Source organism: Stigmatopora nigra, chromosome 3, assembly GCF_051989575.1.
Source record: "Stigmatopora nigra isolate UIUO_SnigA chromosome 3, RoL_Snig_1.1, whole genome shotgun sequence".
Lineage (NCBI taxonomy): Eukaryota > Metazoa > Chordata > Actinopteri > Syngnathiformes > Syngnathidae > Stigmatopora > Stigmatopora nigra.
In genome coordinates, this window is record NC_135510.1 from 442,459 (window position 1) to 466,474 (window position 24,016).

A 24,016-nucleotide genomic window follows, 5' to 3' on the forward strand; every position below is an offset into this window, starting at 1 on the left:
AATCCCCCCAAAAAAATCCTCTTTCTTTGTGCATGAATTTGGGATTGTCTAATGGCGAACCTGACAGAATGGCTGTTTGTCTCTTTGTGTGCCCTACAACTGACAGTTTAAACTGAGAAAGTCAAAGAAGCACACCGTCAGAAGCAGCATTAAAAATCCATTCAGCCAAATTATCTTTGAAATATAATTTATCATTTCCTTTTAATGGGCCCTGGTGAATTTGAATGTGTTTTAAGAGAGAATGTAAATAAGAGAAACATGAAATGAGGCAAAGAGCCACTGTATATTATGATAAGAAGCAAAGAACCGCTTTCATTTTGGCCAAGAGTCACGTGCCTCTAGAGCCACGTGTTCGTCACCGCTGTTCTAGCGTGTAATCACCTTTCGCCCGAAGTCAGCTGGGATAGCCTCCAGAAACTCGTCTTCCCGACAAGGGTAAGTGGTGTTGAAAATAACTGAATGTATTTTACTTTATTTACAACAGTATTTTGACGTACATTTTGACTTTAATTGTCTTTAGCTGTCTTCCAGCATAGGAACAGAACTCAGTCAGAACTTAAGGAGTCTCTTTGTACAGTTTGTAATTTTACATTCAGACATCAAAAACAGAGGGTTAGACATTTCGTCGACGGACACTTTGTCGCCGGACGGTTTGTCCCCGAACGGTTTGTCGAACGGACGCTTTGTCGCCGGACAGTTCGTCGACTGGAAACTTTGTCGACGGACAATTCGTCGACGGACAATTCGCCGACGGACAATTCGTCGAACGGACACTTTGTCGCCAGATAGTTTGCCTAACCTTAACCACTAAACTTAACCACTATTAAAGAAGACAAAGGAAATTCACATATTCTTTATTAAAGAAAATAAATCTGCAAAAACTCGCTCGACAACACAAACACAAAAGGTGGACAGACCTGGATTTGAACCCAGGACCCCAGAGCTATGAGGCCAACGCGCTAACCACTCACCGCCGGGTCACAAAACATTTTCAATGACATATTTATTGGTATATGGTAACCAAAACAAAAGAGTGTTAAAAGCATCCTGTTACTGTGAAATAATCCCTTCCTATAAGTAATATTTTTAAGGAAGCAAATCTTAATGAATTTTTCAATCAATTGGAGGCAAAATACCATCTGTGATTCTAGAACAAAATTTGTGCCCACAGACATTTAGCAAAGGAGATATCTGTTTTTCATAGAACACCATGTGCTAAATGCTTTCCTATCCTAAGATTGCACTTACGGATGAGTATGGTTTAATTTAGTTAATATAAGAAAATATTTGGGTGACCCAGCGGCTGAGTGGTTAGCGCGTCGGCCTCACAGTGGGGGTGCTAGGTTCAAATCCAGGTTATGCCACCTGTGTGGAGTTTGCATGTTATTCCCGGACTTGAATGAAGAATGGAGCGGTGGAGAAAATGAAATGAAAGTGAAAAAAAAAAATACATTATTCATCCATCCATTTTCCATACGTTTCGTAGGGGTGCCTGAGCAGGGATAGGCTCCAGCAACCTTCGCGACCCTTGTGAGGATAAGCGGTCCTGAAAATTAATAAATTAATATCTCTGGAATCTATAATACTCGGAAAAAATGACAACCTGTCTCTGTGTTATTCTTGATTTGACAATGTACTTCCTATCAGGGTGACTAAGGAAGCAGCTAAAGTTAATTATAAGAAGCTATAATACATTCGGTTTTCCCAGGGCAACATTTGCGCTCCTTCTGGATGTCCAGTACACCCCAATTTTCAATACTGTTTTCATGTAAAAGTTTTCAAGTGAATCAATTGATCAAACTTAAGAGTTATGCTGACACTGCTGCTGCCGTTAATTGGGCTTTGCAAGAGGGCAAGTGCACTTGTCAGCTCTGAGTTTAAAAGTTATATTTGTGTTGGGCAGTGCAATCAATCACCAGAGTTTGTCTGTATCACCACTGAGGACAGAATAAATATTCAGAGCTTCTGTAGCATTAGCGCAAATCTTTTCTTCTTTTTTCCAGAGTCTTAAATTGGCCCAGCCGTGTCTGAGATGGGTAGTGTAGTTTGTGGCCTGGCATTTGTCCTCAAAAGGAACAAATGCTTAATGTCAGAGTAAAAGTGTAACATTGATTATTAAGTGTGCAACTAAACCATTCAATGTTGTTATAAGCTATAAGCCTGTCATTTAGCGATAATTCTAAGTTTCCCAGTGTCCTCAGAGACGTTGACTATTTTCTGCAATCCTAAAAGTTATCAGGCACAAAACATTGAAAATAAAAATGCCATTATAAAATCCAAGCTTGTTGAAATAATATATAGATATACACAATATACTGTATGTAGTATCATCCATCCATTTTCAAAACAACTTTTCCTTGTTGAGGTCGCAGGGATGCTGGAGCCTATCCCAGCTAACAATGGAAAGGAACTGAACAGGTTTGCCCTATTGAAAGACAACAAATACATAAAAATCACGACATATGTTTTGACTTGGCTGCCCAGTGGATCAAGCGCTTAGCGCGTCGGCCTCACAGCTCTGGGGTCCTGGGTTCAAATGCAGGTTGGTCCACCTGTCTGAAGTTTGCATGTTCTCCCCGGGCCCACGTGGGTTTGCTCTGGGTAATCTCACACATTCTAAAAACATGATGCATCCTTGTGCCGTGCGATCGGCCGGCCACCAATTCAGGGTGACCACCGCCTCTGGCCCGGAGTCAGCTGGGATATGCTCCAGCACCCCCCGTGGCCCCAATGAGGATAAAGTGGTTCAGAAAATGAGATCAGATGAGAGGAAATGTTTACAGTTTTCACAATTTAAATTTGTCCAGATTGGAAAAATTCATGGAAGAATCAGCATGAAATACACACAAAAAGTAGTAGGCTATGTTAATAGTATCAGGCTGCTCGCTTTACGACTTTTGTTAGAATAGTCACAATCATTTGTGATGTTTTTTTTTTTTTAATCAGTCGTAGTTTTCAGACGCCCTTGGAGAAGTTCTGCAAGGACATGCCTGCTTATCTTGAGAAGAAAGCCGTGATTACAAGGGCATCAGGTATCTCCTCCAATCTCATAATTAATTTCATCAGTGTTTGCTTGTCGCACTCTTCAGTGTAACTTCAATCCGCCATTTTCCAGTCCAGTGTACTGTGATAGCATTTGTGTTGTAAACTTCAACAATTCATCTAAAGGCTTTAAGCATCTGTCTTGAGATTTAAAAAGAAAGATAGCTAGGTGAATGAGCCATGCTGATATTTTATAATAAAAAAAAACTTCTTGAAAGGCCTAACTACACACTTCCCATAGGTCTTTGTTCCCTATTTAGCCAACAGCGGCCAATCAGCTCAAACCAGCGGCTTAGCTCATTCTTTCCTACAGTGATTGCTTCATGGAGCTGGAGACTTTGTTCCCCCTGATTCCCAGTGGAAGGATGACCTTCCTATCTCTTTCAGGATTGCAGAGTCACCGCTTATGTACAAGTGGGGATTGAAAACTCATCTCTTCAAGATACATGTCACGTCTTACTCGTGCCTACTTTTCCTTCTTTTCCTGCAGATCACACCTCCATCTTGTCTAACAAAGAACTTAACCTATTAGACCCATATAAATTATTTACTTTGCACTCTCATGAACTCCATCTTGCACAAGATCAACTAGCTAACAGAAAAAAGAAGGTGAGAACACACAAGAATTGTGGGACTGCTGGGGGGCGGGGGGGTGCATTTACACGAAAGCACGTATAAAGTGAAACAACACCCTTATTCCCTACTGATGGCATTGGAGTCACTTCTGGCTTTCTACTTATGCTAAGCTCATTTCACTTTTGAGACATAGCCATTACGACTCTTAAACTGCTTACAGTGAAAGTCAAAGATTTTAGATTTGCTAAACAGAATTTAGTATTTAGAATCTCATCTCATTTTCTGAACCGCTTTATCCTCACTAGGGTCACGGGGGGTGCTGGAGCCAATCCCAGCTGACTTCAGGCCAGAGGCAGGGAACACCCTGAATTGGTGGTCAGCCAATCACAGGGCACAAGGAGACAAAGAACCATTCACGCTCAAACTCATACGTAGGGGCAATTTAGAGTGTCCAATTAGCCTACCATGCATGTCATTGGAATGTGGGAGGAAACCGGAGTACCCGGAGAAAACCCACGCAGGCCCGGGTAGAACATGCAAATTCCACACAGTTGTACCAACCTAGATTTGAACCCCCACCGTGAGGCCGACGCCCTAACCACTCAGCGGACGGACCACCAGGTAACTCACACAGAGAACATGAATTTGTTTGTGTCTGCATGGTTGAGCTGTCAATGAGAGATAAGAACAGACATGTTTGTGACCACTAAGTATACCTGATGAAAAGCTGAAAGTACCTTTGTATTGTTGCACACCATAACCGGCTTTTCACGACATGGATTACAGCAAGAGGAGCTCTGTATAATGCCAAGTTCTTTTGGGGGACTAGAATACATTACCATAGCAAGAAAAATGTATGATGTGTGTGTGTGAAAGATTTTTCAATGGAATATATCTAAAATCAGACACCTAGTGTGCCATGTAAACTGATTCCACCAGTAGTTTTCATTATATTTACTTGTGCCAGCTTTTTGACACGCTCTGTACTCGACTTTTTGAGCCATTAGGACACATGCAGTGCAAAGCAAATTTGGGTGCTAGTGAGAGGAGAGGGTAAAATGCTAGCTGCAGTGCGGGGCAGAATGGCTCAGTGGAAGCGTAGTCGGTCCGTATCCTGGAGGTTGTGCTACTACGACCCCCCCCCCCCCCCTCCCCTGACCCTGTCAAAGAGTTTTTAAGTGAAATACTGAACCCTGTGTTGTGGAGGTAACGTCAATGGGGTGAAAGAAAAAATACTGTCAAAGCACTTTGAGTAGGTACCTTGAAGGTAGAAAAGTGCTATACAAGTTTAAAACCCAATGCACTCACCCAGAGACTCATCGTCATTATAATCTAAACTCTGTATTCATGTATTCAAAAGACAGTTTCTTGTATTGTTCCATAAAATTGGACATGAATTTTAAGACGTGAGGCACCTTGTCTTTTATAACTTTTAAATTTAAAATACATTAATGATATGCGCAAATTTGGAACAAATAAATTGCAATGGTAACAGTCTGTACATAAGAAAGGCAAAGCGAATCATTTTTTGAGGATTATTCTTTTAAAACGACTTGAAAGCTGTGATTCACATCGGGAGTCTAAAGCTGATTTCGTTCCAACCAATCCAGTGCCCACATTTTAACCAATGAGGTGTCTTCTAAAATAGGTAACACCTGATTGTAATCAACTGATTGCACTTGCAAAATGTGTTCTTTTGTCTGGTTTGAAAGAAAACCTGCACCCACTCCGACCTTCTGAGGACGCCCAATTAAGATAAAATACTTACAGTACACCCATCATATCATCATGTGAGAAATTTCTCCTGAATATACGACAAGGATGAAGTTGTTTCTTCCACTGCTTAAATGATCTCAATTATGAAAGCAACTGTTTGGAGTCTCTGTTTGTGGATCAGTAATTGCCAGTGAGTGCATTTAGCTTGAAAAGGACAAATTGACAAAAAGAACATCACAATCTGACCCTTTTATCCCCGCTTGTGTTCCTGTTTGTTTGACCAGCAACCACTTACTTGATGCCAATGTTCTGCGTGTAACAGATTAAAATGTCAGAACTAATTAGCTGCATATAATGCCCCAAACTATTCCAATCAATTTGAAAAACAACAAGGTGCTTCACAAAATCCCTTTTGTGGAATAACTTGTGCAATAAAAATGTGCAATATCTTAGATTGTGCAATATTTTAGAATTTACCGTGCCAGGATGTGACTTTTTATATTTTTATATTACTTAGTCTTGATTTTTTTACTGGGAAAATGCACTTTGGGAAGTAGCACCACCAATTTCATCATATGCAGCTGTGTATGATGAAAATAAAGGCTTTTGATTCATAGCTACCGCAAATACATTAATAAAACAACACAAAAATGCCATTGTCTACTATCCCTAAGAGAGCATTCAAATCTTTCACAGGCTAAAAATTTGAAAGGTGTCATTCAATATTAAATTTTAGGGTAGAGTTGTCCTACAGATGGCAATGACATAAAATACCGTATTTTCTCGCATTTTGCCGTACATGTCGCAAAAAAGGTGATGACTGAATCGAGAATATGGCTCATATGCGCACAAATTAGACTTGACATGCACGAAATGCCATAACGCAAGACAATGCGGCTGATACGATGATTTATTTAAAAGTACAGAAAAGATAAACCAATAAAACACTTAACAAAATTTGTTTTGACGTCTATGAATGAAATTCAAGAAAAAATAATTTATCTGAACATGAAAACACTCACTTACTTGTCCCTGACATTGCCCGCTTAGGGCACCGCCATTTTACCTAGGGAAGACAATGTGGGATAGACTAGCCAACTGGCTTGATAATTGTTTGTTCATGTCAAGCCAGGTGGCCAAACTGGTTTTACTATTGCTTGTTAAGATCGTGGAATGTAAGATAGGCTAACTAGCTGGCCTTGCAATAGTTTGCTCGCATCGCGAAAATGTAAGATAGGCTAACTAACTGGCCTTGCAGGTCTCTCTCTCCACTTTGCAATTTGGTAATAAAACTTTTTCCTATTAAATTGGTCTCACTCTTTCTTAACCTGTTCCTAAAGTTGTATTTCAGATCTATCATACTTACTAGACCGCTACGGACACACTTTCTGGTTGTACTGCTAACGTGACTTCGGTTTTTAGTTTGTCTACTTGCAAGCAACACCCTTTAGGAATGCGCAATCCAGCAAACGATCCTTTCGATTCATAAAGTATCTCAGAAATACCACGTACGAAGATTTTCCCTTCAAAGTAACACATGTGTACACGTATTGTAACAGCTAGTCCCGTGTATGACAGCGTAGGCATGGCTGAATGGTTCCAAAAAAGAAGTAGCAGAAAGCAGAAAGAAGCCAGGCTAACAGAACAAAGAAAGTTGTAAAAAAACATTAAAGTAAAACGTATAAAGTACAAAGTAAAGTAAAAATGAATGTATAAAGAAATATTAAAATGTAATTAAAAAAAGATAGAGGGGCTGTAAAACACAAAAAACAATAAGTGGACTGAGCTGATGCCATTGGCTTCCGCGTGATGGCGTCATCTTGTAAAATTCAATGATTTTAAGGCAATTTTAAGGGTAGGGCTTATATGTGTAGGTGGCTAATATGCGAGAAAATTTGGTAATTTATATGGCAGTCACAACCTAGAATACTTGAATTTCTTTTGGGTCTACATTCACTGACAAGTCGATACTTCATCTTTTTGCTTTCCTCAGAATGTAAGTGGTGGCAAATTCACTTAGCCCTCATTTTAGACATGTCTCAGTCTCTTGACTCCCAGGTAGAAATAAAGCATGGTAAAGAATTTGGTGGCTGTGTGACTAATGGTGTGTCAATACTGTCACAGTCAGCAGAGTTACAGGAAAAATACTGAGACTGAAAATAAAATGTAAATGCAGCAGATACAGTGGTACCTCTACTTACAAATGCTTCTACATACAACATTTTCAGGTTATGGATGTTTTATAACTCCCGTCACGACAGGAAATATAAGTGTTCCGGGGAGCACCTGGAAACTTCCTGGCGGAAATTCTTCCAAAAAGGACCTCAATAAATGACATGGAAAGGCATCTTACATTATGACCAATCAGTTACGCGGTCCGTATCGGCACATCATGTAAAAACAATGATCCATACATTAACCCTGCTTTAAACTTTAACAAATAAAAGATTGAGTTTACACACCTAAAGAAGTTGAAGAAATCCGTCTATTAGGATCTGACTGCCGTTCCTGGCCATCATAAAAAATGTAAATCCCTACGTTGCACGGTTTGGACAAATGTAGCGAGATAATATTAACATACACGCACATACCAACACATCTATTCATAAATCAGGCTTCATAAGGGTTATAGATCAATAGTTGGTGTGAATGAAATTAAGAACATATTAGAGAAATGAAAAAAGGCGGGATGGGGTTGACTGATATTTCAAGGCAATACGGCAGTAACACCTCGACCATCACTACGATATTGAAGTAGAAAAAAAGCTTTAAAAAGGACAACTCCTTTGCAGGGCCTTTTTGTGATTTGAAAAATGAGGTCGTCACTGAATGATGAGATGGAGAGACTGATACTTCTTTGGATAGAACAGGAAGAAATTGCAGGAGGTACAGTGACAGCGTTGATTCTCTATTAAAGCAGCACCGAAGGGGAACGTAAATCCAAACAGGTAAGAAGCAGTGGCGATTAATGAAATGCGTAAGTAATTAAATGAGAAAAAAATCATCAAAGATAAAAATCATAATAAAAATAGATGACAATTTCTTTTTAATGATAAATTGTTTTGAATTCATAACGTAATGTTCAGGGTGTGTTTGTGTGCATTTGTTAATGTGCATTCTCTGTTGAATAACGCTAGTTTCCTCCAGATAATTATGCACCTGCCCTTCAATATGAATACAAAATTTTTTTGCATGCTTGTCCATCATTTACTAAAGCACTTTATCCTCATTAGGGTTGCAGGGGGTGCTGTAGCCTATCCCAGCTGACTCCAGGCCTGATTGCAGGGCACATAGAGACAATCATGCACACTCACACCCATACCTAGGGGCAAATTAGAGTGTCCAATCAGCCTGCCATGCATGACTTTGCAATGTGGGAGGAAACCAGAGTAGCTGGAGGAAACCCACGCAAGCCCAGTAGAACATGAAAACAAACTCCACACAGGTGGACCGACCTGGATTTGAGCCCAGGTCCCCTACTGTGCTTAACCACTCAGCCGCCGGGTCGCTTGCATTTTTGTTATTCATTTCAATACATAAATAAATGATTTTCTCTTGTATTGCTACTTATTCAGAATATTAGAATAATTCTCTGTACAATTCTTCTTGGTTTATGTTACTGTGTGAAAACCTGTATTTACTGCCACCACATAAAATGCATGACTTAAATGGTTTGTTAAGTTATTTTTGTCTTTTATTTCAGATGGATTTCAATAAATAAAAAAGTTAAGAATCACAATCACATTACTTCTGTCATCAGATGAAGCCCTTGGACTAACTTTCCCTCAATTATTAACTGTGCAATTTGCATTCAAGTGTATACGTTGTCATGAGATATGGATGCACCAAATAGATTTGAACTCACCGCTAGTGCAGTCCAGTCCTCCCCAGCCAGGCTCACATTGGCAGGTGTCAGGTGCGACACAACGACCGTGGGCACACGCCTCAGTACACAAGGCTGAGATAGATAAAAAGAACAACGAATAATTAATTAAGACCCATTCGATCCGATTTTACAGCACTAATGATAAGCTATAAATTGTATCTCAACTGATGCATATTTCCCTTAAGTCTCAGTCTGCAGAACCTTGTGGACTTCCTGTGTGAGGCTCCAGTTTTTTTTTGCCTAAGTCTTTTGTGTCTGTCTTGCTACTGCAATCAAGGAAATTTTCCGAATACGAGATGAAATAAAGTTCTAATCTTATCTAATTTAATTTTGTTTGCATTTTTAAAAATGTGGGATATATGCATATGTTGACATGAAAACATATTTTCTATAATTATCTTAGGTTCTTAGATTATTATTTGAAAGGTATGAAACCTCTCAAATGTTTTTTCCCCTCAATGATTCAATTTTAATTTATTAAATAATTCATAGGCTGCCTGATGGTATAGGTTACGGGTGTCAAAGTGGCGGCCCAGGGGCCAAATCTGGCCCTCCCCATCTCTTTATGCAGCCAGAGAAAATGAATTATGTGCCAACTGACTGTTTTAGGGTCAAATTCAAGTAAGTTAATTACAAGATTATAGATGTATAGTCAAAATATTCTTGTTTTTAGTTCAAAAAGCATTTTGTAAAATCTACAAATAAATATATAAAAATATTTTTCTGTTTTCTAATTTAATATGTAATATCATTAAAAAAGATTTGGTTTCCTTTTGAAATGAAGAATAAATGATCAAAAGACATTTTCCCTTACTAAGAAAAAAGCTCAAATAAAAATTGTTTTAGATCTATAAAAAAAACTGAATATTTCGGGCTTTTGATCCAGTTCTTTTAATCCGATTTTTTTTAAATCCAAATATTATATCTAAAATTTTCCGGCCTACATGAAATCTAGTTGACGTTCATGCGACACGCGAACCAAACACAACTCAATTCCCGCAGGTGGCGGTGTGATTCTGAGTGGGCATGGTCATTTGTCTATCTGCGTGCCCTACGGCTGACTGGTGACCAGTCTAGGTTGTGGTCTCCGTTTCGCGCGAATCAGTTAGGCTAGACTCTGGCAACCCTTATGAGGATACGCGTTATGGAAGGTGAATGAATGAATAATTCATTCATTTATTCTTTTTCTGAAACGCTTATCCTCACAACGGTCATGGAGGGTGCTAGCGCCCAAGGAGACATCCTGAATTGGTGGCCATCCAATCACAAGGCACAAGGAGTCAGCGTGACCGGACGTTTTGTTAACGGACACCTGGTCGACGGACACTTTGTCCCCTGACGTTTGGTTGAACGGACGTTTGGTCGACGGACACTTCGTCGCCGGATCCGCCGCCGGACATTTCGTCGAACGGACAATTTGTCGCCTAAGAGTGTACTTTAAAAAGAGGTTTAATATTAAAGCAGGGGTGGGAAATGTGTTCATTTATTGTTGTTTGAATAGGAAACTACGTTCATTGGACAAAAGCCGACATTAAACAACATTTATTAATCAGCATAACATAGGAAATAGACCGAATTATTGCTTCCCTAAATCATCGTTTTACTGGTCAGTCAGCACCATGGACAGAAGTCACATCTGTTCAAACTAGACAGATGATCTCCGAAGCCCTGATGCTGATATACAAACTCAAGAGACTTCACTAGAAAAGTTGCCAAGGTTGATGTGACTTAAAAGGGACAGGCATTATTTATGTAGTGTTTGTTATGGAACATGAAATAATCTTCAGTCATACTCAAGAAGATGACACACAACTGTACTTTTCACTGTCTCCACATGGATATATCATCCCATAGTCTTATTGAGTACCGCAAAATGTATTCATTAAATCCATGTATAGATGTGCCAGAATTTTCTCCAACTAAATGTAGGAAAAACAGAGGGCCCAAAAGGAAAGGTCAAAGATTTGCTCTCACCTTTGCTCACTTTCATTTCAAGCAATAAATCCTGTGTAATTATTGACTCAGACCAGAACTTTGCGAGCCATTTTAGATTACCACTATATCAGCCTGCTACCATCAAAAAAGGCAGGTTTAAGAACCTTCTGTCTAAACAGGAAATGAAAAAAAACTATCCATGCATTCATTTTTAATAGGTTTATTGCAATGGCGCACTTAAAAGTTTTGACAAAAATATCAATCAAGAAGCTGAAGCTACTTCACAATGCTCCTACCAGAGTCCTTACAAATATGAGAAGACTATACCATATTATACCAGTCATGAAATCCTCATACTGGCTTCCTGAAAGTCAATTAATAAACCGAACAATCTTACTGCTTGTCTCCAAAACACCTGGACTTTGGACCAAAATACATGCATGATTACCCACTACGAAATATCTAGACCCCTACTGCAGGGTTGGTTTGTTGCTGTAGGCCAGGGGTGGCCAACCAGTCAGAGACCAAGAGCCACATTTTTTACCGTGTTACCGCAAAGAGCCACATTTTTTACTGTGTTACCGCAAAGAGCCACATCACACACATACCTTTGCTCAGCCAGATTTATTGTAAATGTCACACACCAGCATAGTAATGAAATAAATTGACTCCTACAGTACTAACAGCACAGGCCAGTCATTATCAACAATGAACATTGTGTGCACTGTCTCACACAGACAAACTCTCAGTTCAACCAAGTCCACAAACAAAAATATAATAATTTACAATAGTGTTTTTCTTTTACTATGCATGTTACTTAGTGGGACTTCTGTCATGAAATCAGAGCCTTTTTTTGCGCAACATTCGCTCCTTGTGAGCTGTCATTTATTATGAATGGCTTTTATAGCGCGCCCACCACGTGGGTGTACACCTCGCTCTCCTATTGGCTGCTCCCGGGTGAGCACTCTCGCCTTGGTTTGCCTCGCAGGGGGTGTGGCTTTTTCAGCCGACGCTCGATCTTTGGGAGACTTTTTGTGTGCGCGACGCTGTTCGTTGTTGCTTCTGGTTCACGGAAGCTCTCCCACTCTGTTAAAAACGTTTACTCAAATGACCTTGCTCCTACTGGGAAACTTTGAGGCATTTTCATCCCAAGCACATGCGCATTGGACGAAAATACCGTATTGAACTCAAGCGAAGCGCACACGCAAATAAAAATAAAACACAAATACAAACTTTGATATGGACGTAAGAGCCACATGAAACCGGGCAAAGAGCCGCATGCGGCTCGCGAGCCGCGGGTTGGCCACCCCTGCTGTAGGCAATGTGGGCGGCTATCCAGGATAATCTATTTGTTATATTAATATTTGTGTTGTCGAAAGGTGATCACACTTTTTTTTGCTGTTTAACATCAAAGAAAAGCCTTAACAAGTAGCTGTGACAGGCTGTTTATGTCAGCCAAGGCTGCACACTTATGCACACTTATCCAAGGCACTGCACAAGTTTTCACAAGTCAGATAGGGTTGTTACAAAAATGTGAGTATTGTTGTGGCAACATTGTGATGTGGCGGTACAAACGAGACATCGTTCAGGTCCGAAGGAAACTAAAGGACTGGATCAAATCTTACTCCCAGGCAATCTACCAAGCGTAACTTAGCCATTGACTGGTCGATCATGATCGATGTAATAATTATGCCTGATCTAGACTATTATCACTCATTTCCCAATCAACTTAGTGGCATAGAACATCTGCTCCCCCATAGGGTGAGTAAAGTGTCACTGCATCCAGTCTAAAATGGATCCATATTTTTTCCTACCACCAATTTCTTATGATGATGTAGTTCATCAGTGCCGAACACGCGGTTCTCGAGCCGCATGCGGCTCCTGGCCTAAATTAATGTAGCTCTTTGCTATTGATCATATTTTGTATATACTGTGGCTCTTTGCCTCGTTTCATGTCTCTCTTATTTTTAATCTCTCTTAAAGCACAATCAAATTCATCAGGGCCCATTAATAAGAAATGAAAAATAATATTGTAAAATAACATTTTGGCAGCCCAGCAGCTGAATGGTTCACGCGTCGGCCTCACAGCTCTGGGGTCCTGGGCTCAAATCCAGGTCGCTCCACCTTTGTGGAGTTTGCATGTTCTCTCCGAGCCTGCGTGTGTTTCCTCCGAGTACTCCGGTTTCCTCCCACATTTCAAAAACATGCATTTTAGGTTTATTGGACACTCTAAATTGCCCCTAGGTATGGGTGTGAGTGTGCATTGAATGATTTTCCGTCTCATTGTGCCCTGCGAATGGATGGCCAACAATTGAGGGTGTCCCCCGCCTCTGGCCCGGAGTGAACTGGGATAGGTTCAGCATCCCCAGCAATCCAAATGAGGATAAAGCGGTTCAGAAAACTAATGAACAAAAATTATTTAGCAGATTGGATTTTTTTATGCTGCGTCTGACAAAGTGTGACTCTTTGACACAGTATAAAATGTTAGCTCTTTGTGTCTAACTATTTTTCCACCCCTGATGTAGTTGATCGTTACACAGCAGAAATCCAGAAAAGTCTAGTTTTAGTTTCAATTCAATCATCCAGAATAGGGGTATACACCACCGGTCTGGAAGCCACTTGGTGCCAGTCTGCCAGAGAAATACATATTAAAATGTGTTAACCTTATGCACATGAGGCACTGTTGACGCACAAGTATGAAGAACATGAGTTGTGATGAATTCTGCTATCGCATAAACATAGATAATAAAAGAAACCATATGGCTTTTATAGTTAGACTTCCAGATGAGCGCACACATCCATACACACTTAACAAACTTAAAGTTGAAAGTGTGAAAAGATCAGAGGAATCGTTTTCAATATAAAATGCAAAACCTGTTCAAATTTGACAAGTTGAAATTTTCTATCATCCTTTTCAGCTCATAATTTAAGGATAGCTTGTGCACCAGACAATGAATACTGCATCATTCATTAGGTAGTAAGTATGCAGGTCGACAACAACCTGACAGTTGAGAGACTTTGGCACCCGTAACTCGGAAATATGTAATGTATATTTCTTTTCTGTTTGTGTAAGTGAATGCTGATGACAAAAAAAGTAGTCATACTTCTAGTTACGAATGCCTCTCGGTACGAAAGTTTCAGGTTACACATTTTATTTATATGCAAAGGAGTGACTCAAGATACGAAAAAGATCCAAGATATGAAATCCTCCAAAATCTAAATGCATTTCCTTATCTGTTATTTTATTTTGAATTCCCCTTTATAAGTGATTAAAAACCATACAAATGCCATGCAGCACATTTATTCACACACACAGACAGGGGTATTACGTCTCCCAGTATAACGGCCGCGGAGGTGCAGGACACATTTTCATATGCTTTATTTACTTTAAGACATTGATAAATAATTTTCTTATAATTTTCTCAAATTTTTGTTTCCTCACATCTTCCATACAAAACTGGGACACTTAGACCAATTATAAAGGGTTTAGTTGGTAGTTGTGTGAGGACCGTGGAACAAATTAAAGAATTTACATATAAAGTACACCTCTACTTACGAAATGTTCAAATTACGGAAAAAGTTCTGGAACCAATTAATTTCATAAGTAGAGGTACGACTGTATCTTTATAATTCGTGATGAATAGAAAATAGAGCATTAGGGAAAGTCAAATATGTCTGTGTACAAAATACAGCATGATCCATCCAATTGAAGATGCAAATTTAAATGCCATTACACAATCCTTTTTTCTATACCCCACTATGTTTATGCCTCACATTAATGTTTCTTTATATCTGATATCTGTATTTTAGATTTTGTATGGTATTATTGTTTTACATTATAATTTTTTGACAGTTTTTCTGGCAACAAATTGTGCAACCACAAAATGAATCTGAATTGTTCAAGTGGCTAAAAAAAACCAAAAACTGAATTTGAATTGTATATTAGAAAACTTTAATTCAATCATTCATTTTCCATACCGGTTTACCGGGTCGTCAACCATAGCATACGGAGACGCATGCAGCCCTTTAGTGCTGCTCAAGTGACTACCTGAAGCATATTGGCATATTGGAAGCCACAAAACCAAAGACAAATTTCCTAAAAACAGGGATTTTTCAACATTGGGTCACTAACAAGTTAGCTAACAAATGTCAGCTGTCAGTTTTCACTTTGAGGAATAGATTGAGGAAACGTGAGAACATAGTTACATGTCTAGATAGGGCCTGGATTGGCATCCTGTTGTAGTTAAGGTGTTTAACGTATTATCTAATCTGTGCAATGTAATGTCTTACATTTTGTTGAGCAATGTGCAACCACTTTGGCTAGATAAAGTCTCCTGCTTGGAGCAACCCATTTGGCTCAGTGGAGGTAATGTCCTTTTCCTTTCATTCATTCATTCATTCATTCATTCATTTTCTGAACCTTGTATCCTCACAAAGGTCGCGCGCGGGGCGTCCCAGCCAATGTTCCTTCTAATTTTTCATTTCTGGGCATACAGACTCCTTAGCACACTGATGATCACTGTGAGCAAAATCAGAATTGTGAATTTTCCAATAACGTAATAGAATTGCGTGTTAATCTAAAACAATTTATATATAAAATATTTAGTTTGATACATTCATTCATTTTCTGATGCTTATCCTGACAAGGGTCGTGAGTGGTGCTGGACCCTATCCCAGCTAACTCCGGGCAGTGAAAACACAAAAGGCTTGGTTATTTGTTAAGACCTTGCACGAGAAGCAATTCAGGTTGTTTACAAGCTGATGTTGAATAAACACACACAATATGCTTTGCTTGGCATCTACACCTCCACCCCTAGGGCAACGCATTCACTATGAAAAAAACAGGACTATGCTATAGAATTTACCATCTAGGGTGGAAAATGTATTTTCTTTTGTGGAAAGGGCAACAGTACTAGATGAAAACAGGATTAAACAAAACAGATACATCTGCAAGGAGGTCAATTATTTATTCTTTCTTTATAAAATGAAAACAAAACTTGATTGATTTTCTCTACAACTAAATGTTATTATTTCATTGGAGTGGTGATAATAACGGTAAGTGAAAATGTATAAACAAAATCTAGAGGCTATTTCAACCAACGGCTGCAAAACCTTCAGGTTTTAAGGTTTAAAACATTTTTTCTGGAGTTTATGCCTACTGAAATTATTTTAACAGTTAATGTATCAAACTACAGCGGCCTGCTGGATAAATGGTTAGCGCGTTGGGCTCACAGTTCGGGTGACGAGGGTTTGATTCCCAGGTAGATCCTCACTCACTCAGAGTTAACTGGGATGGGCCCCAGCACCAAGTTACCAGTTCATCAAATAGAAATAAACACTCTACTGGAGCAAATGAGAACAAAACTGTGCTATGACTACATACAGGTTAAGTCCTTTCGGTAATTTGCAAAGTAATTGAATGATACAGCATTCAAGAGCCCCTGTCAAACCTTGGAATCTTCCGTACAATTGAAAAAGTACTGTATTCTGTTAAAATAGTGACATAAGCAGTCTTACTTTCTGATAAAAGCCAGCATTGGTTTTTGAACCCTTTTCTTATTGTTTGCCATTGTTGGAAGAAGCACTCCTATCTTGAAACATCTTGCATGCATCAAACTTGCCAGGTTTTCTTCATTAACTATTGTTTGCAGTCAAAGAAAAACACCAAATCTTTTACGGAAACAATCCAAAGTGGCATGCATATACTTAATGCTGTGATGCAAATTGTCTTTTGGGTATTTTGTGCTTGGAAAATATCAATATATTTTGCACTAAAGTAGATTAATACAAAATACGATGGCCTACTGCCTTTTCAAAATACAAATTAAAGAACAGATTCATCTATATGGCACATGGAAATATAAAGGATTAATAAATATAAAGAAATACAAATATTGGAATGACTGCTCATCTCCAGTTCTGACTACAAAAGGCCTCACCATGGAAGCAGGAAATCATGTGCCATGAATTATACTTGAGACGCTTTCTAATCTATTAATTGCAATGCCAACACTTGTATCCCCATTGGATCCAGATTATGAGAAAGTAATGAAATTACAAGAAGACAACTTACGAACACACAGGTCTCCACTTTCATAGAAACCCGGGCAGCACTGAGAGCGTCGTCTGTACATTGTTCTCACACCTCTTCTGTAGGCTGTCTTGTAGCTGATCCTGGGTGATACAACATTATATGCTTGTTGTCAAGTTACTAAGGGAATTTCTAAACACAAACGACAAAATAGTGCAATCTTGTTTGTAGGAAATACATTGAAATAAACAAAACTGGTTGAAACTTGGAGTTGAGATATTTTATTCAAAGCAAATAGGAAAAACATGCCATTGGCTGAGGCAACGTCCAACTAGGATTGATAATGCCAAAGTTTTGGCAATTTTAGAGAGCACATAAACACGAACGAATGAAGGCAACATTAAAAATACAAACAACAACATTAATCAACAACAAACATTAACGTTTCACGATTCCTTTAGAATTTAATTTTTTACCCATTTTATTAGTCGCTACTGGTTCATGTTTGGATTTAAGTTGCACTTGCTGTGCTAGTTGACGGACGATTGGAAAAAAAAACTATCCAAAGACGATAAACTTTGGCGACTCTTGATAATGTTTCTATAAAGCAAAAGACTAATTTTGTAAAAGTGGGCGATGGCCCAATTTGTTAACATTTTTTGTGGATGTTCTGGATTTTTTTCAAATCAAATCAAAAGTCTTTATGTCATCATACGCAGCTGCGTATAACGCAATTGGTGGTGCTACTCCACAAAGTGTGTTTTACCAGTTAAAAAAACATAAATAAGTTATATAAAAATATCAAAAGTCACATCCTGGCAAGGTAAATTCTAAGAAATTGCACAATCTGAGATATTGCACATTGTTATTGCACACCCTAAAGTTATTGTACAGAAGGGATTTTGTCGTGCTAATGCAAGTTCAGAGTCCTTATGACTGTGGGAAAAAAAACTGTCCCTAAGTCTATTTGTCCGTGCTTTGTGAGACCTATAGTGTCTGCCAGAGGGCAGCAGCTGGAACAGGTTGTGACCAGGTTGGTATGGGTCCCTAACAATGTTCCCGGCTCTGCTGAGGTAGCGAGGGTTGGCAATGTCATCCAGTGAGGGCAGAGAGCAGCCGATGATCTTCTGGGCGGTGTTGATCACTCTTTGTATGGTCTTTCTGTCTGCTGCCGTCCTTCCAGCGTACCACACTGTAATTCAGTATGCCAGGATGCTCTCCACAGTGGCTCGAAGGTTACCGGAAGCTTAGTGTCCAAGTTGTTCCTTCTGAGTACCCTCAGGTTTCTGTGCCTTCTTCACCACTGCCGTGGTGTTGGTAGACCAGGAGAGCTTGTCCGTGATGTGGACCCCCAGGAATTTGAAGAACTGGACTCTGTTCTCCATTTATGAGGAGTGGGGCCAGATCTGTGCTGCGTTTGTGAAAGTCCAGGAATTTTTCTTCAGCACGTTGTGTATGTACACGCAAATCCCATAAATCAGAATGATACTACAGGTCAAAGACAGAAAGTACATGAAATTTCTCCAGCAATTCTCAGATTTTTGCTGCTGAAATGCTCGCTGCTTCCTCCTTGTCCTCGTTCTAGCTGAGTGTTCCATTAACTCGCCATTGTCCTCCACGCTGACTACTTCTTTTCATTCGCACTGGTAACAATAAAACACCATCAGAACTCTGTGACGACGAACGGCGGTCAAAAGTACATAAGAGAGAACCTTAAAATATGGATAGAGGTTGTTGTGACACCGCCAATCAGAGCCCAGTAGAGTGTAGCAAGGTTCACAAGTAAGAATCAATGCATCAGTGCCAATTTTAAAATAAAATAACGGATAAAGAAAAGCATTTTCTTTTAGGGGAATTTTGTAACTTGAATCTTTTTTGTATCTCGAGTCACACATTTGTATTTAAAAAAATTCATAACCTGAACCTTTCGTACCTGGAGGCATTCGTAAGCAGAGATATGACTGCATATACATCTAAATAGTGCTTTATATACTGTATGATTAAATTGTACCTCTGCTGCTGTTTACCTGAACATTTTGCTACATATGAAATCCAGGTTACAAAACTTCTCAAAGACAATATTTTTTTCTCTTCATGAAAGAAATTCATGTTATGAAAGAGAAATAAAAACAAATCAAAACATCCCTTAAAAAACTAAATACACTTGTTGCATATTGTATTTTATTTTGGAATTGGCGTGATGAACCTACTCGTCGATTGGCTATCTTCCGATACCCCGTTGCCCTTCCATTGGCTCGGAATGGTGACTTTCATGATGACTTCTGTGTGCCTTCAACCTTCGCTTGTCATAGTGTTCTAACACGCCGTTTCAACTCGATGCAACTTTCTTCTTCTTTTTTCTTTAAATGGGCACCAAGGAAGTTAGTCCCAGTGTGAGTGAAAAGAAGCAGAAGACTGTTATCCAAGTTCTCAAGTCAAAATCGTGCAATCGCCTCCAACGCATGCTCTGTGCATTTCAGGAGAATTATGATTTGTCAAAGGCAAACGTTGCTTGATCGATATTTCACTAATAATAACACAATTTTAGGTTGTTAAGTTTTCTGCGTGAGCACCTCTGTTTTCTCAGCTGCCAAATATTTGCTTCCTCCTCCCCACCTACACCAACTTCACTTGAGTGGGCACTTGCGCTACCACCCCACTAGAAAATGTCTTTGCATGTCTCATTCATTTTATTAACCTAATAAATCATTTGCTCTTTTATGTCTTTTTTCATATATATCATAAATGGGTTAATAATTATGAAATCATAAATGTAGAGGCAACATCAACATTAAGTGTGCAGTATTAAAACCTTGAGTCACCAAACATATCTTCAGGCATCACAAAGTAAGACTTACTAACATCTCTCTACGACAGGGGTAGGGAACCTATGGTTCGGAAGCCATATGTGGCTCTATTGATGGGTGTATATGGCTCTCCGCAAACCTGTGTGGGAAAATAAGGGAAGACCTAAGTCCCGAACACACCAATGGGAGTGTAACGCCGGCACTGTGGCGCCGAAACTATCTCTAGCGCCTTTTAAAATCATGCTTTTTCTTCATTACACTTTTCTGCATGCATACTCTCATTGATACTCTTTGATTCGCAACAGTGAAATAATGTTATCAAAAGAATTACGACTTTTTTTTACTTTCAAAGTGGTGAAATTAATGATAAATGCTCACATTTTTATGTATTTTTATTTTCAAATTCTGAGTATGGCTATTAAGGAATAATGTTTGAAAATATGAATTGTTTATGGCTCTCTTCGTCAAAATGTTCCCGACCCCTGCTCTACGACCTTGTCACCGGTCTATATAATCTAATCACTCAAACTGGGTATGTGCACTGTGAGGGCTTTAGACCTCCATCCCTTTCCCAGGCCACCAATCAGTACTAAAAAATAATTCTACCTTTTTGTTGCTTCCTGTTTGTTGCTAACTATATAACTTCACAAAGAAAGGAAAGTTTCCATGTGCAATTTTAATTTATTATATGTGTATTCATTTTTTGTTAATTCGATGTAAAATAATTCCAATACTGAGCTATTGTCCACTTTGCCTTTGAATTAAATGTTTGGCAATCATATTTTATAAAAGGGTTATATAAAAGCTTTACCATGTCTTCAGATCACTTGTCAAAATCACATTCTGTACTGTGGACTTTGTGTTTTTGGCCTTTTGTTCAAAGGGATCTGTTCTTTAAAAACATAACTTTTGAGGTGAACGTGAGGTTTTTCCACACAGGAAGTCATAATTTTGAATTGCCAAGGTTGCATATTGAAGAAATCACAGTTATGGATTATTACTTGCGAGACACTAAGCATAAAAAAGAAATGTTATACATAAAAAAAATTAGACCAGTTTAAAAATGTCATAAATAAAAGCAATTACAGTGGTACCTTGACATACGAGCATTTCGATTTATGAGTAAAATTTCAAGCACATAATTACCTCAAGATACAAGTAAAATTTTGAGCACATAATTATCTCGAGATACGAGAGAGCCAGGTGGCCAAGACATGAGAAGCTGTTTATGATTTTAGCACACTCGTCTCTTTCGTGTATAACAGATATCTACGAGCACTTGGCGGAGCATTACATTTTTTCACTAAGCGTGAATGGCGGAGCGATCGGTAATAGGAGGAGTATGTATTACTTCTTGTGGTCGTGCAGTATCCTATTGTGAGGACATTTTTGTGCATCATTTTTGGAATATTTTGAAGGGAATACAAAAGCAAACAGCCCATTGATAGTAAAAGTCAGGGTGGAGGCGGGGCAGATAGAGCCATCCCGGGAGACAACAGTATCAAACTTTAATACAAAATTAGATTTAATTTTAGTGTGAGGTTAGATTTAACTTATTTTTGAGTGTGTCTGCCTTGTAATCCAAGTTAATTTAAATTTGTTTGTTATGTTACGACAGCATTGACGTAAAAAAGCACCCCCCTCTCTGTCCGTCTCTCTCCCCCCTTCAAAATCCGTGTGATTTTAGTACTACTAAGCATATTTTATTAATATTTAACCACTAGTTATGTGTTACTTTTCAATATCCTGTTTTTGGTGTTTTTTAGAAGGTTGGAACCAATCAATTTGTTTTTAGTTCATTTCAATGGGAAAAGTTCGTTCGAGAATCAGTCCCAGAACTAATAAAGCTCGTATCTCGAGGTACCACTGTACAGTTGTGGTCAAAGGTTTACATACACTTGTGAAGAACATAATGTCATTGCTCTCTTGAGTTTCCAGTTGTTTCTACAACTCTGATTTTTCTCTTATAGTGTGATTGGAACAGATACTTCTTTGTCAGAAAAAAAACATTCATGAAGTTTGGTTCTTTTATGACTTTATTATGGGTGAACAGAAAAAAGTGATCAAATCTGCTGGGTCAAAAATATACATACAGCAGTGCTAATATTTGGTAACATTTCCCTTGGCCATTTTCACTTCAATTAGGTGTGTTTGGTAGCCATCCACAAGCTTCTGGCAAGCTTCTGGTTGAATCTTTGACTGCTCCTCTTGACAGAATTGGAGCAGTTCAGTTCAATTTGATGGCTTTCTGACATGAACTTGTTTCTTCAGCATTGTCCACAAGTTCACAATGGACTTTAAGTCAGGACTTTGGGAAGACCATTCGAAAACCTTTTATCTAACCTTATTTTGCCATTCCATTACCACTTTTGATATGATTGGGGTCTTTGTCCAGTTGGAATACTCAACTGCGTCCAAGAACCAATCTTCGGGGTGATGACTTTAGGTTATCTTCAAGAATTTGAAGGTAATCCTCCTTCTTCATTATCCCATTTACTTTCAGTAAAGCACCAGTTCCATTGGCAGCTTAAAAGCCCCACAGCATAATACTACCAGCACCGTGCTTGACGGAAGGCATGGTGTACTTGAGGTTAAAGGCCTCACCTTTCCTCCTCCAAACATATTGCTGGGCATTGTGGCCAAACAGCTCGATTTTTGTTTCGTCTGACCACAGAACTTTCCTCCAGAAGGTTTTTACTTTGTCCATGTAATCAGCAGCAAACTTCCGTTGAGCCTTAAGGTGCCGCTTTTGGAGCAAGGGCTTCCTTCTTGCACGGCAACCTTTCAGTCCATGGAGATGCAAAACACACTTGACTGTGGACACTGACACCTGTATTCCTGCAGCTTTTAATTCCTGGCAGATCTGCTTTTTGGTGATTCTCGGTTGAATCTTCACCCTCCTGACTATTTTTTTCTCAGCAGTAAGTGATAGCTTGCGTTTTCTTCCTGATCGTGGCAGTGACAAAACAGTGCCATGCATTTTATATTTACAAATAATTGTTTGCACTTTTGCTCCTGGAACCTGCACCCGCTTTGAAATCGATTCAAGTGACTTTCCTGACTTGTTCAAGTCAAGGATTCACTTTTTCCAGATACATGCTGAGCTCCTTTGACTTTTCCATTGTAGCGTTTGTGGGCGTTTGCATCCAATGAGCCCTATTTAAATGGCCTCAGAGAAGTCACCAGCTGTACTCACTCATAATTACTCACACAAAGCTTAGAGGCCATGCTATGAAGCTCATTTCACTGACACAACTTTCTAAGTCACCAAAATTGCTCATTCGCGTTACTGTATGTATATTTTTGACCCAGCAGATTTGATCACTTTTTTCTGTTAACCCATAAATAAAGTCAAAAAAGAACCAAAGTTCATGAATGTTTTTTGTGACAAAGAATTATCTGTTCCAATTACTCTGTCAGAGAAAAATCAGTTGTAGAAATAAGCTGTAGTCACTCATAATCACTCATACGAAAATAAGCAGCCATGCTATGAAGCTAATTTCACTGATCCAACTTTCTAAGTCACCAAAATTGCTAATTTGTGTTGCTGTATGTTATTTTTTTGACCCAGCACATTTGATCACTTTTTCTGTTAACCCATAATAAAGTAAAAAAAGAACCAAACTTCATGAATGTTTTTGTGACAAAAAAGTATCTGTTCCAATCACTCTATCAGAGAAAAATCTGAGTTGTAGAAATAACTGGAAACTCAAGAGAGCCATGACATTAGGTTCTTCATAAGTGTATGTAAACTTTTGACCACAACTGTATATATCTTTGGAAAAGACAAAAATTACTTACTTAAGCCACTTTTTTTAGATAAAAAAATGATGACTGAATCGAGGGTATGGCTTATATGTGCAGAAAAACCTGACGGACTGGAGTGGCGCCGTGACGTCACGACGCAAGACATTGCAGCCGATACGGTCATATATTTCAAAATAGAGAAAAGGTAGACAGATAAAACGCTGAACATAATTTATTTTGACGTCTATGAATGAAATTCAAAAAAAATAATGGTAT

The 24,016-nt window shown here is 38.9% G+C and overlaps 1 protein-coding gene across 1 annotated transcript in view; it reads right to left on the bottom strand.

The window, feature by feature from the left end:
• The window catches only part of LOC144194254 (uncharacterized), a 100,913-nt gene that overhangs the window by 55,820 nt on the left and 21,077 nt on the right, over positions 1-24,016 (bottom strand). Inside the window, exons 4-5 of the mRNA XM_077713183.1 lie at positions 17,229-17,329; positions 9,200-9,292 (exon numbers count right to left, since the gene is read on the bottom strand). Coding sequence (XP_077569309.1) covers positions 9,200-9,292; positions 17,229-17,329 — 194 coding nt within the window. The remainder of the gene's footprint in view (positions 1-9,199; positions 9,293-17,228; positions 17,330-24,016) is intronic.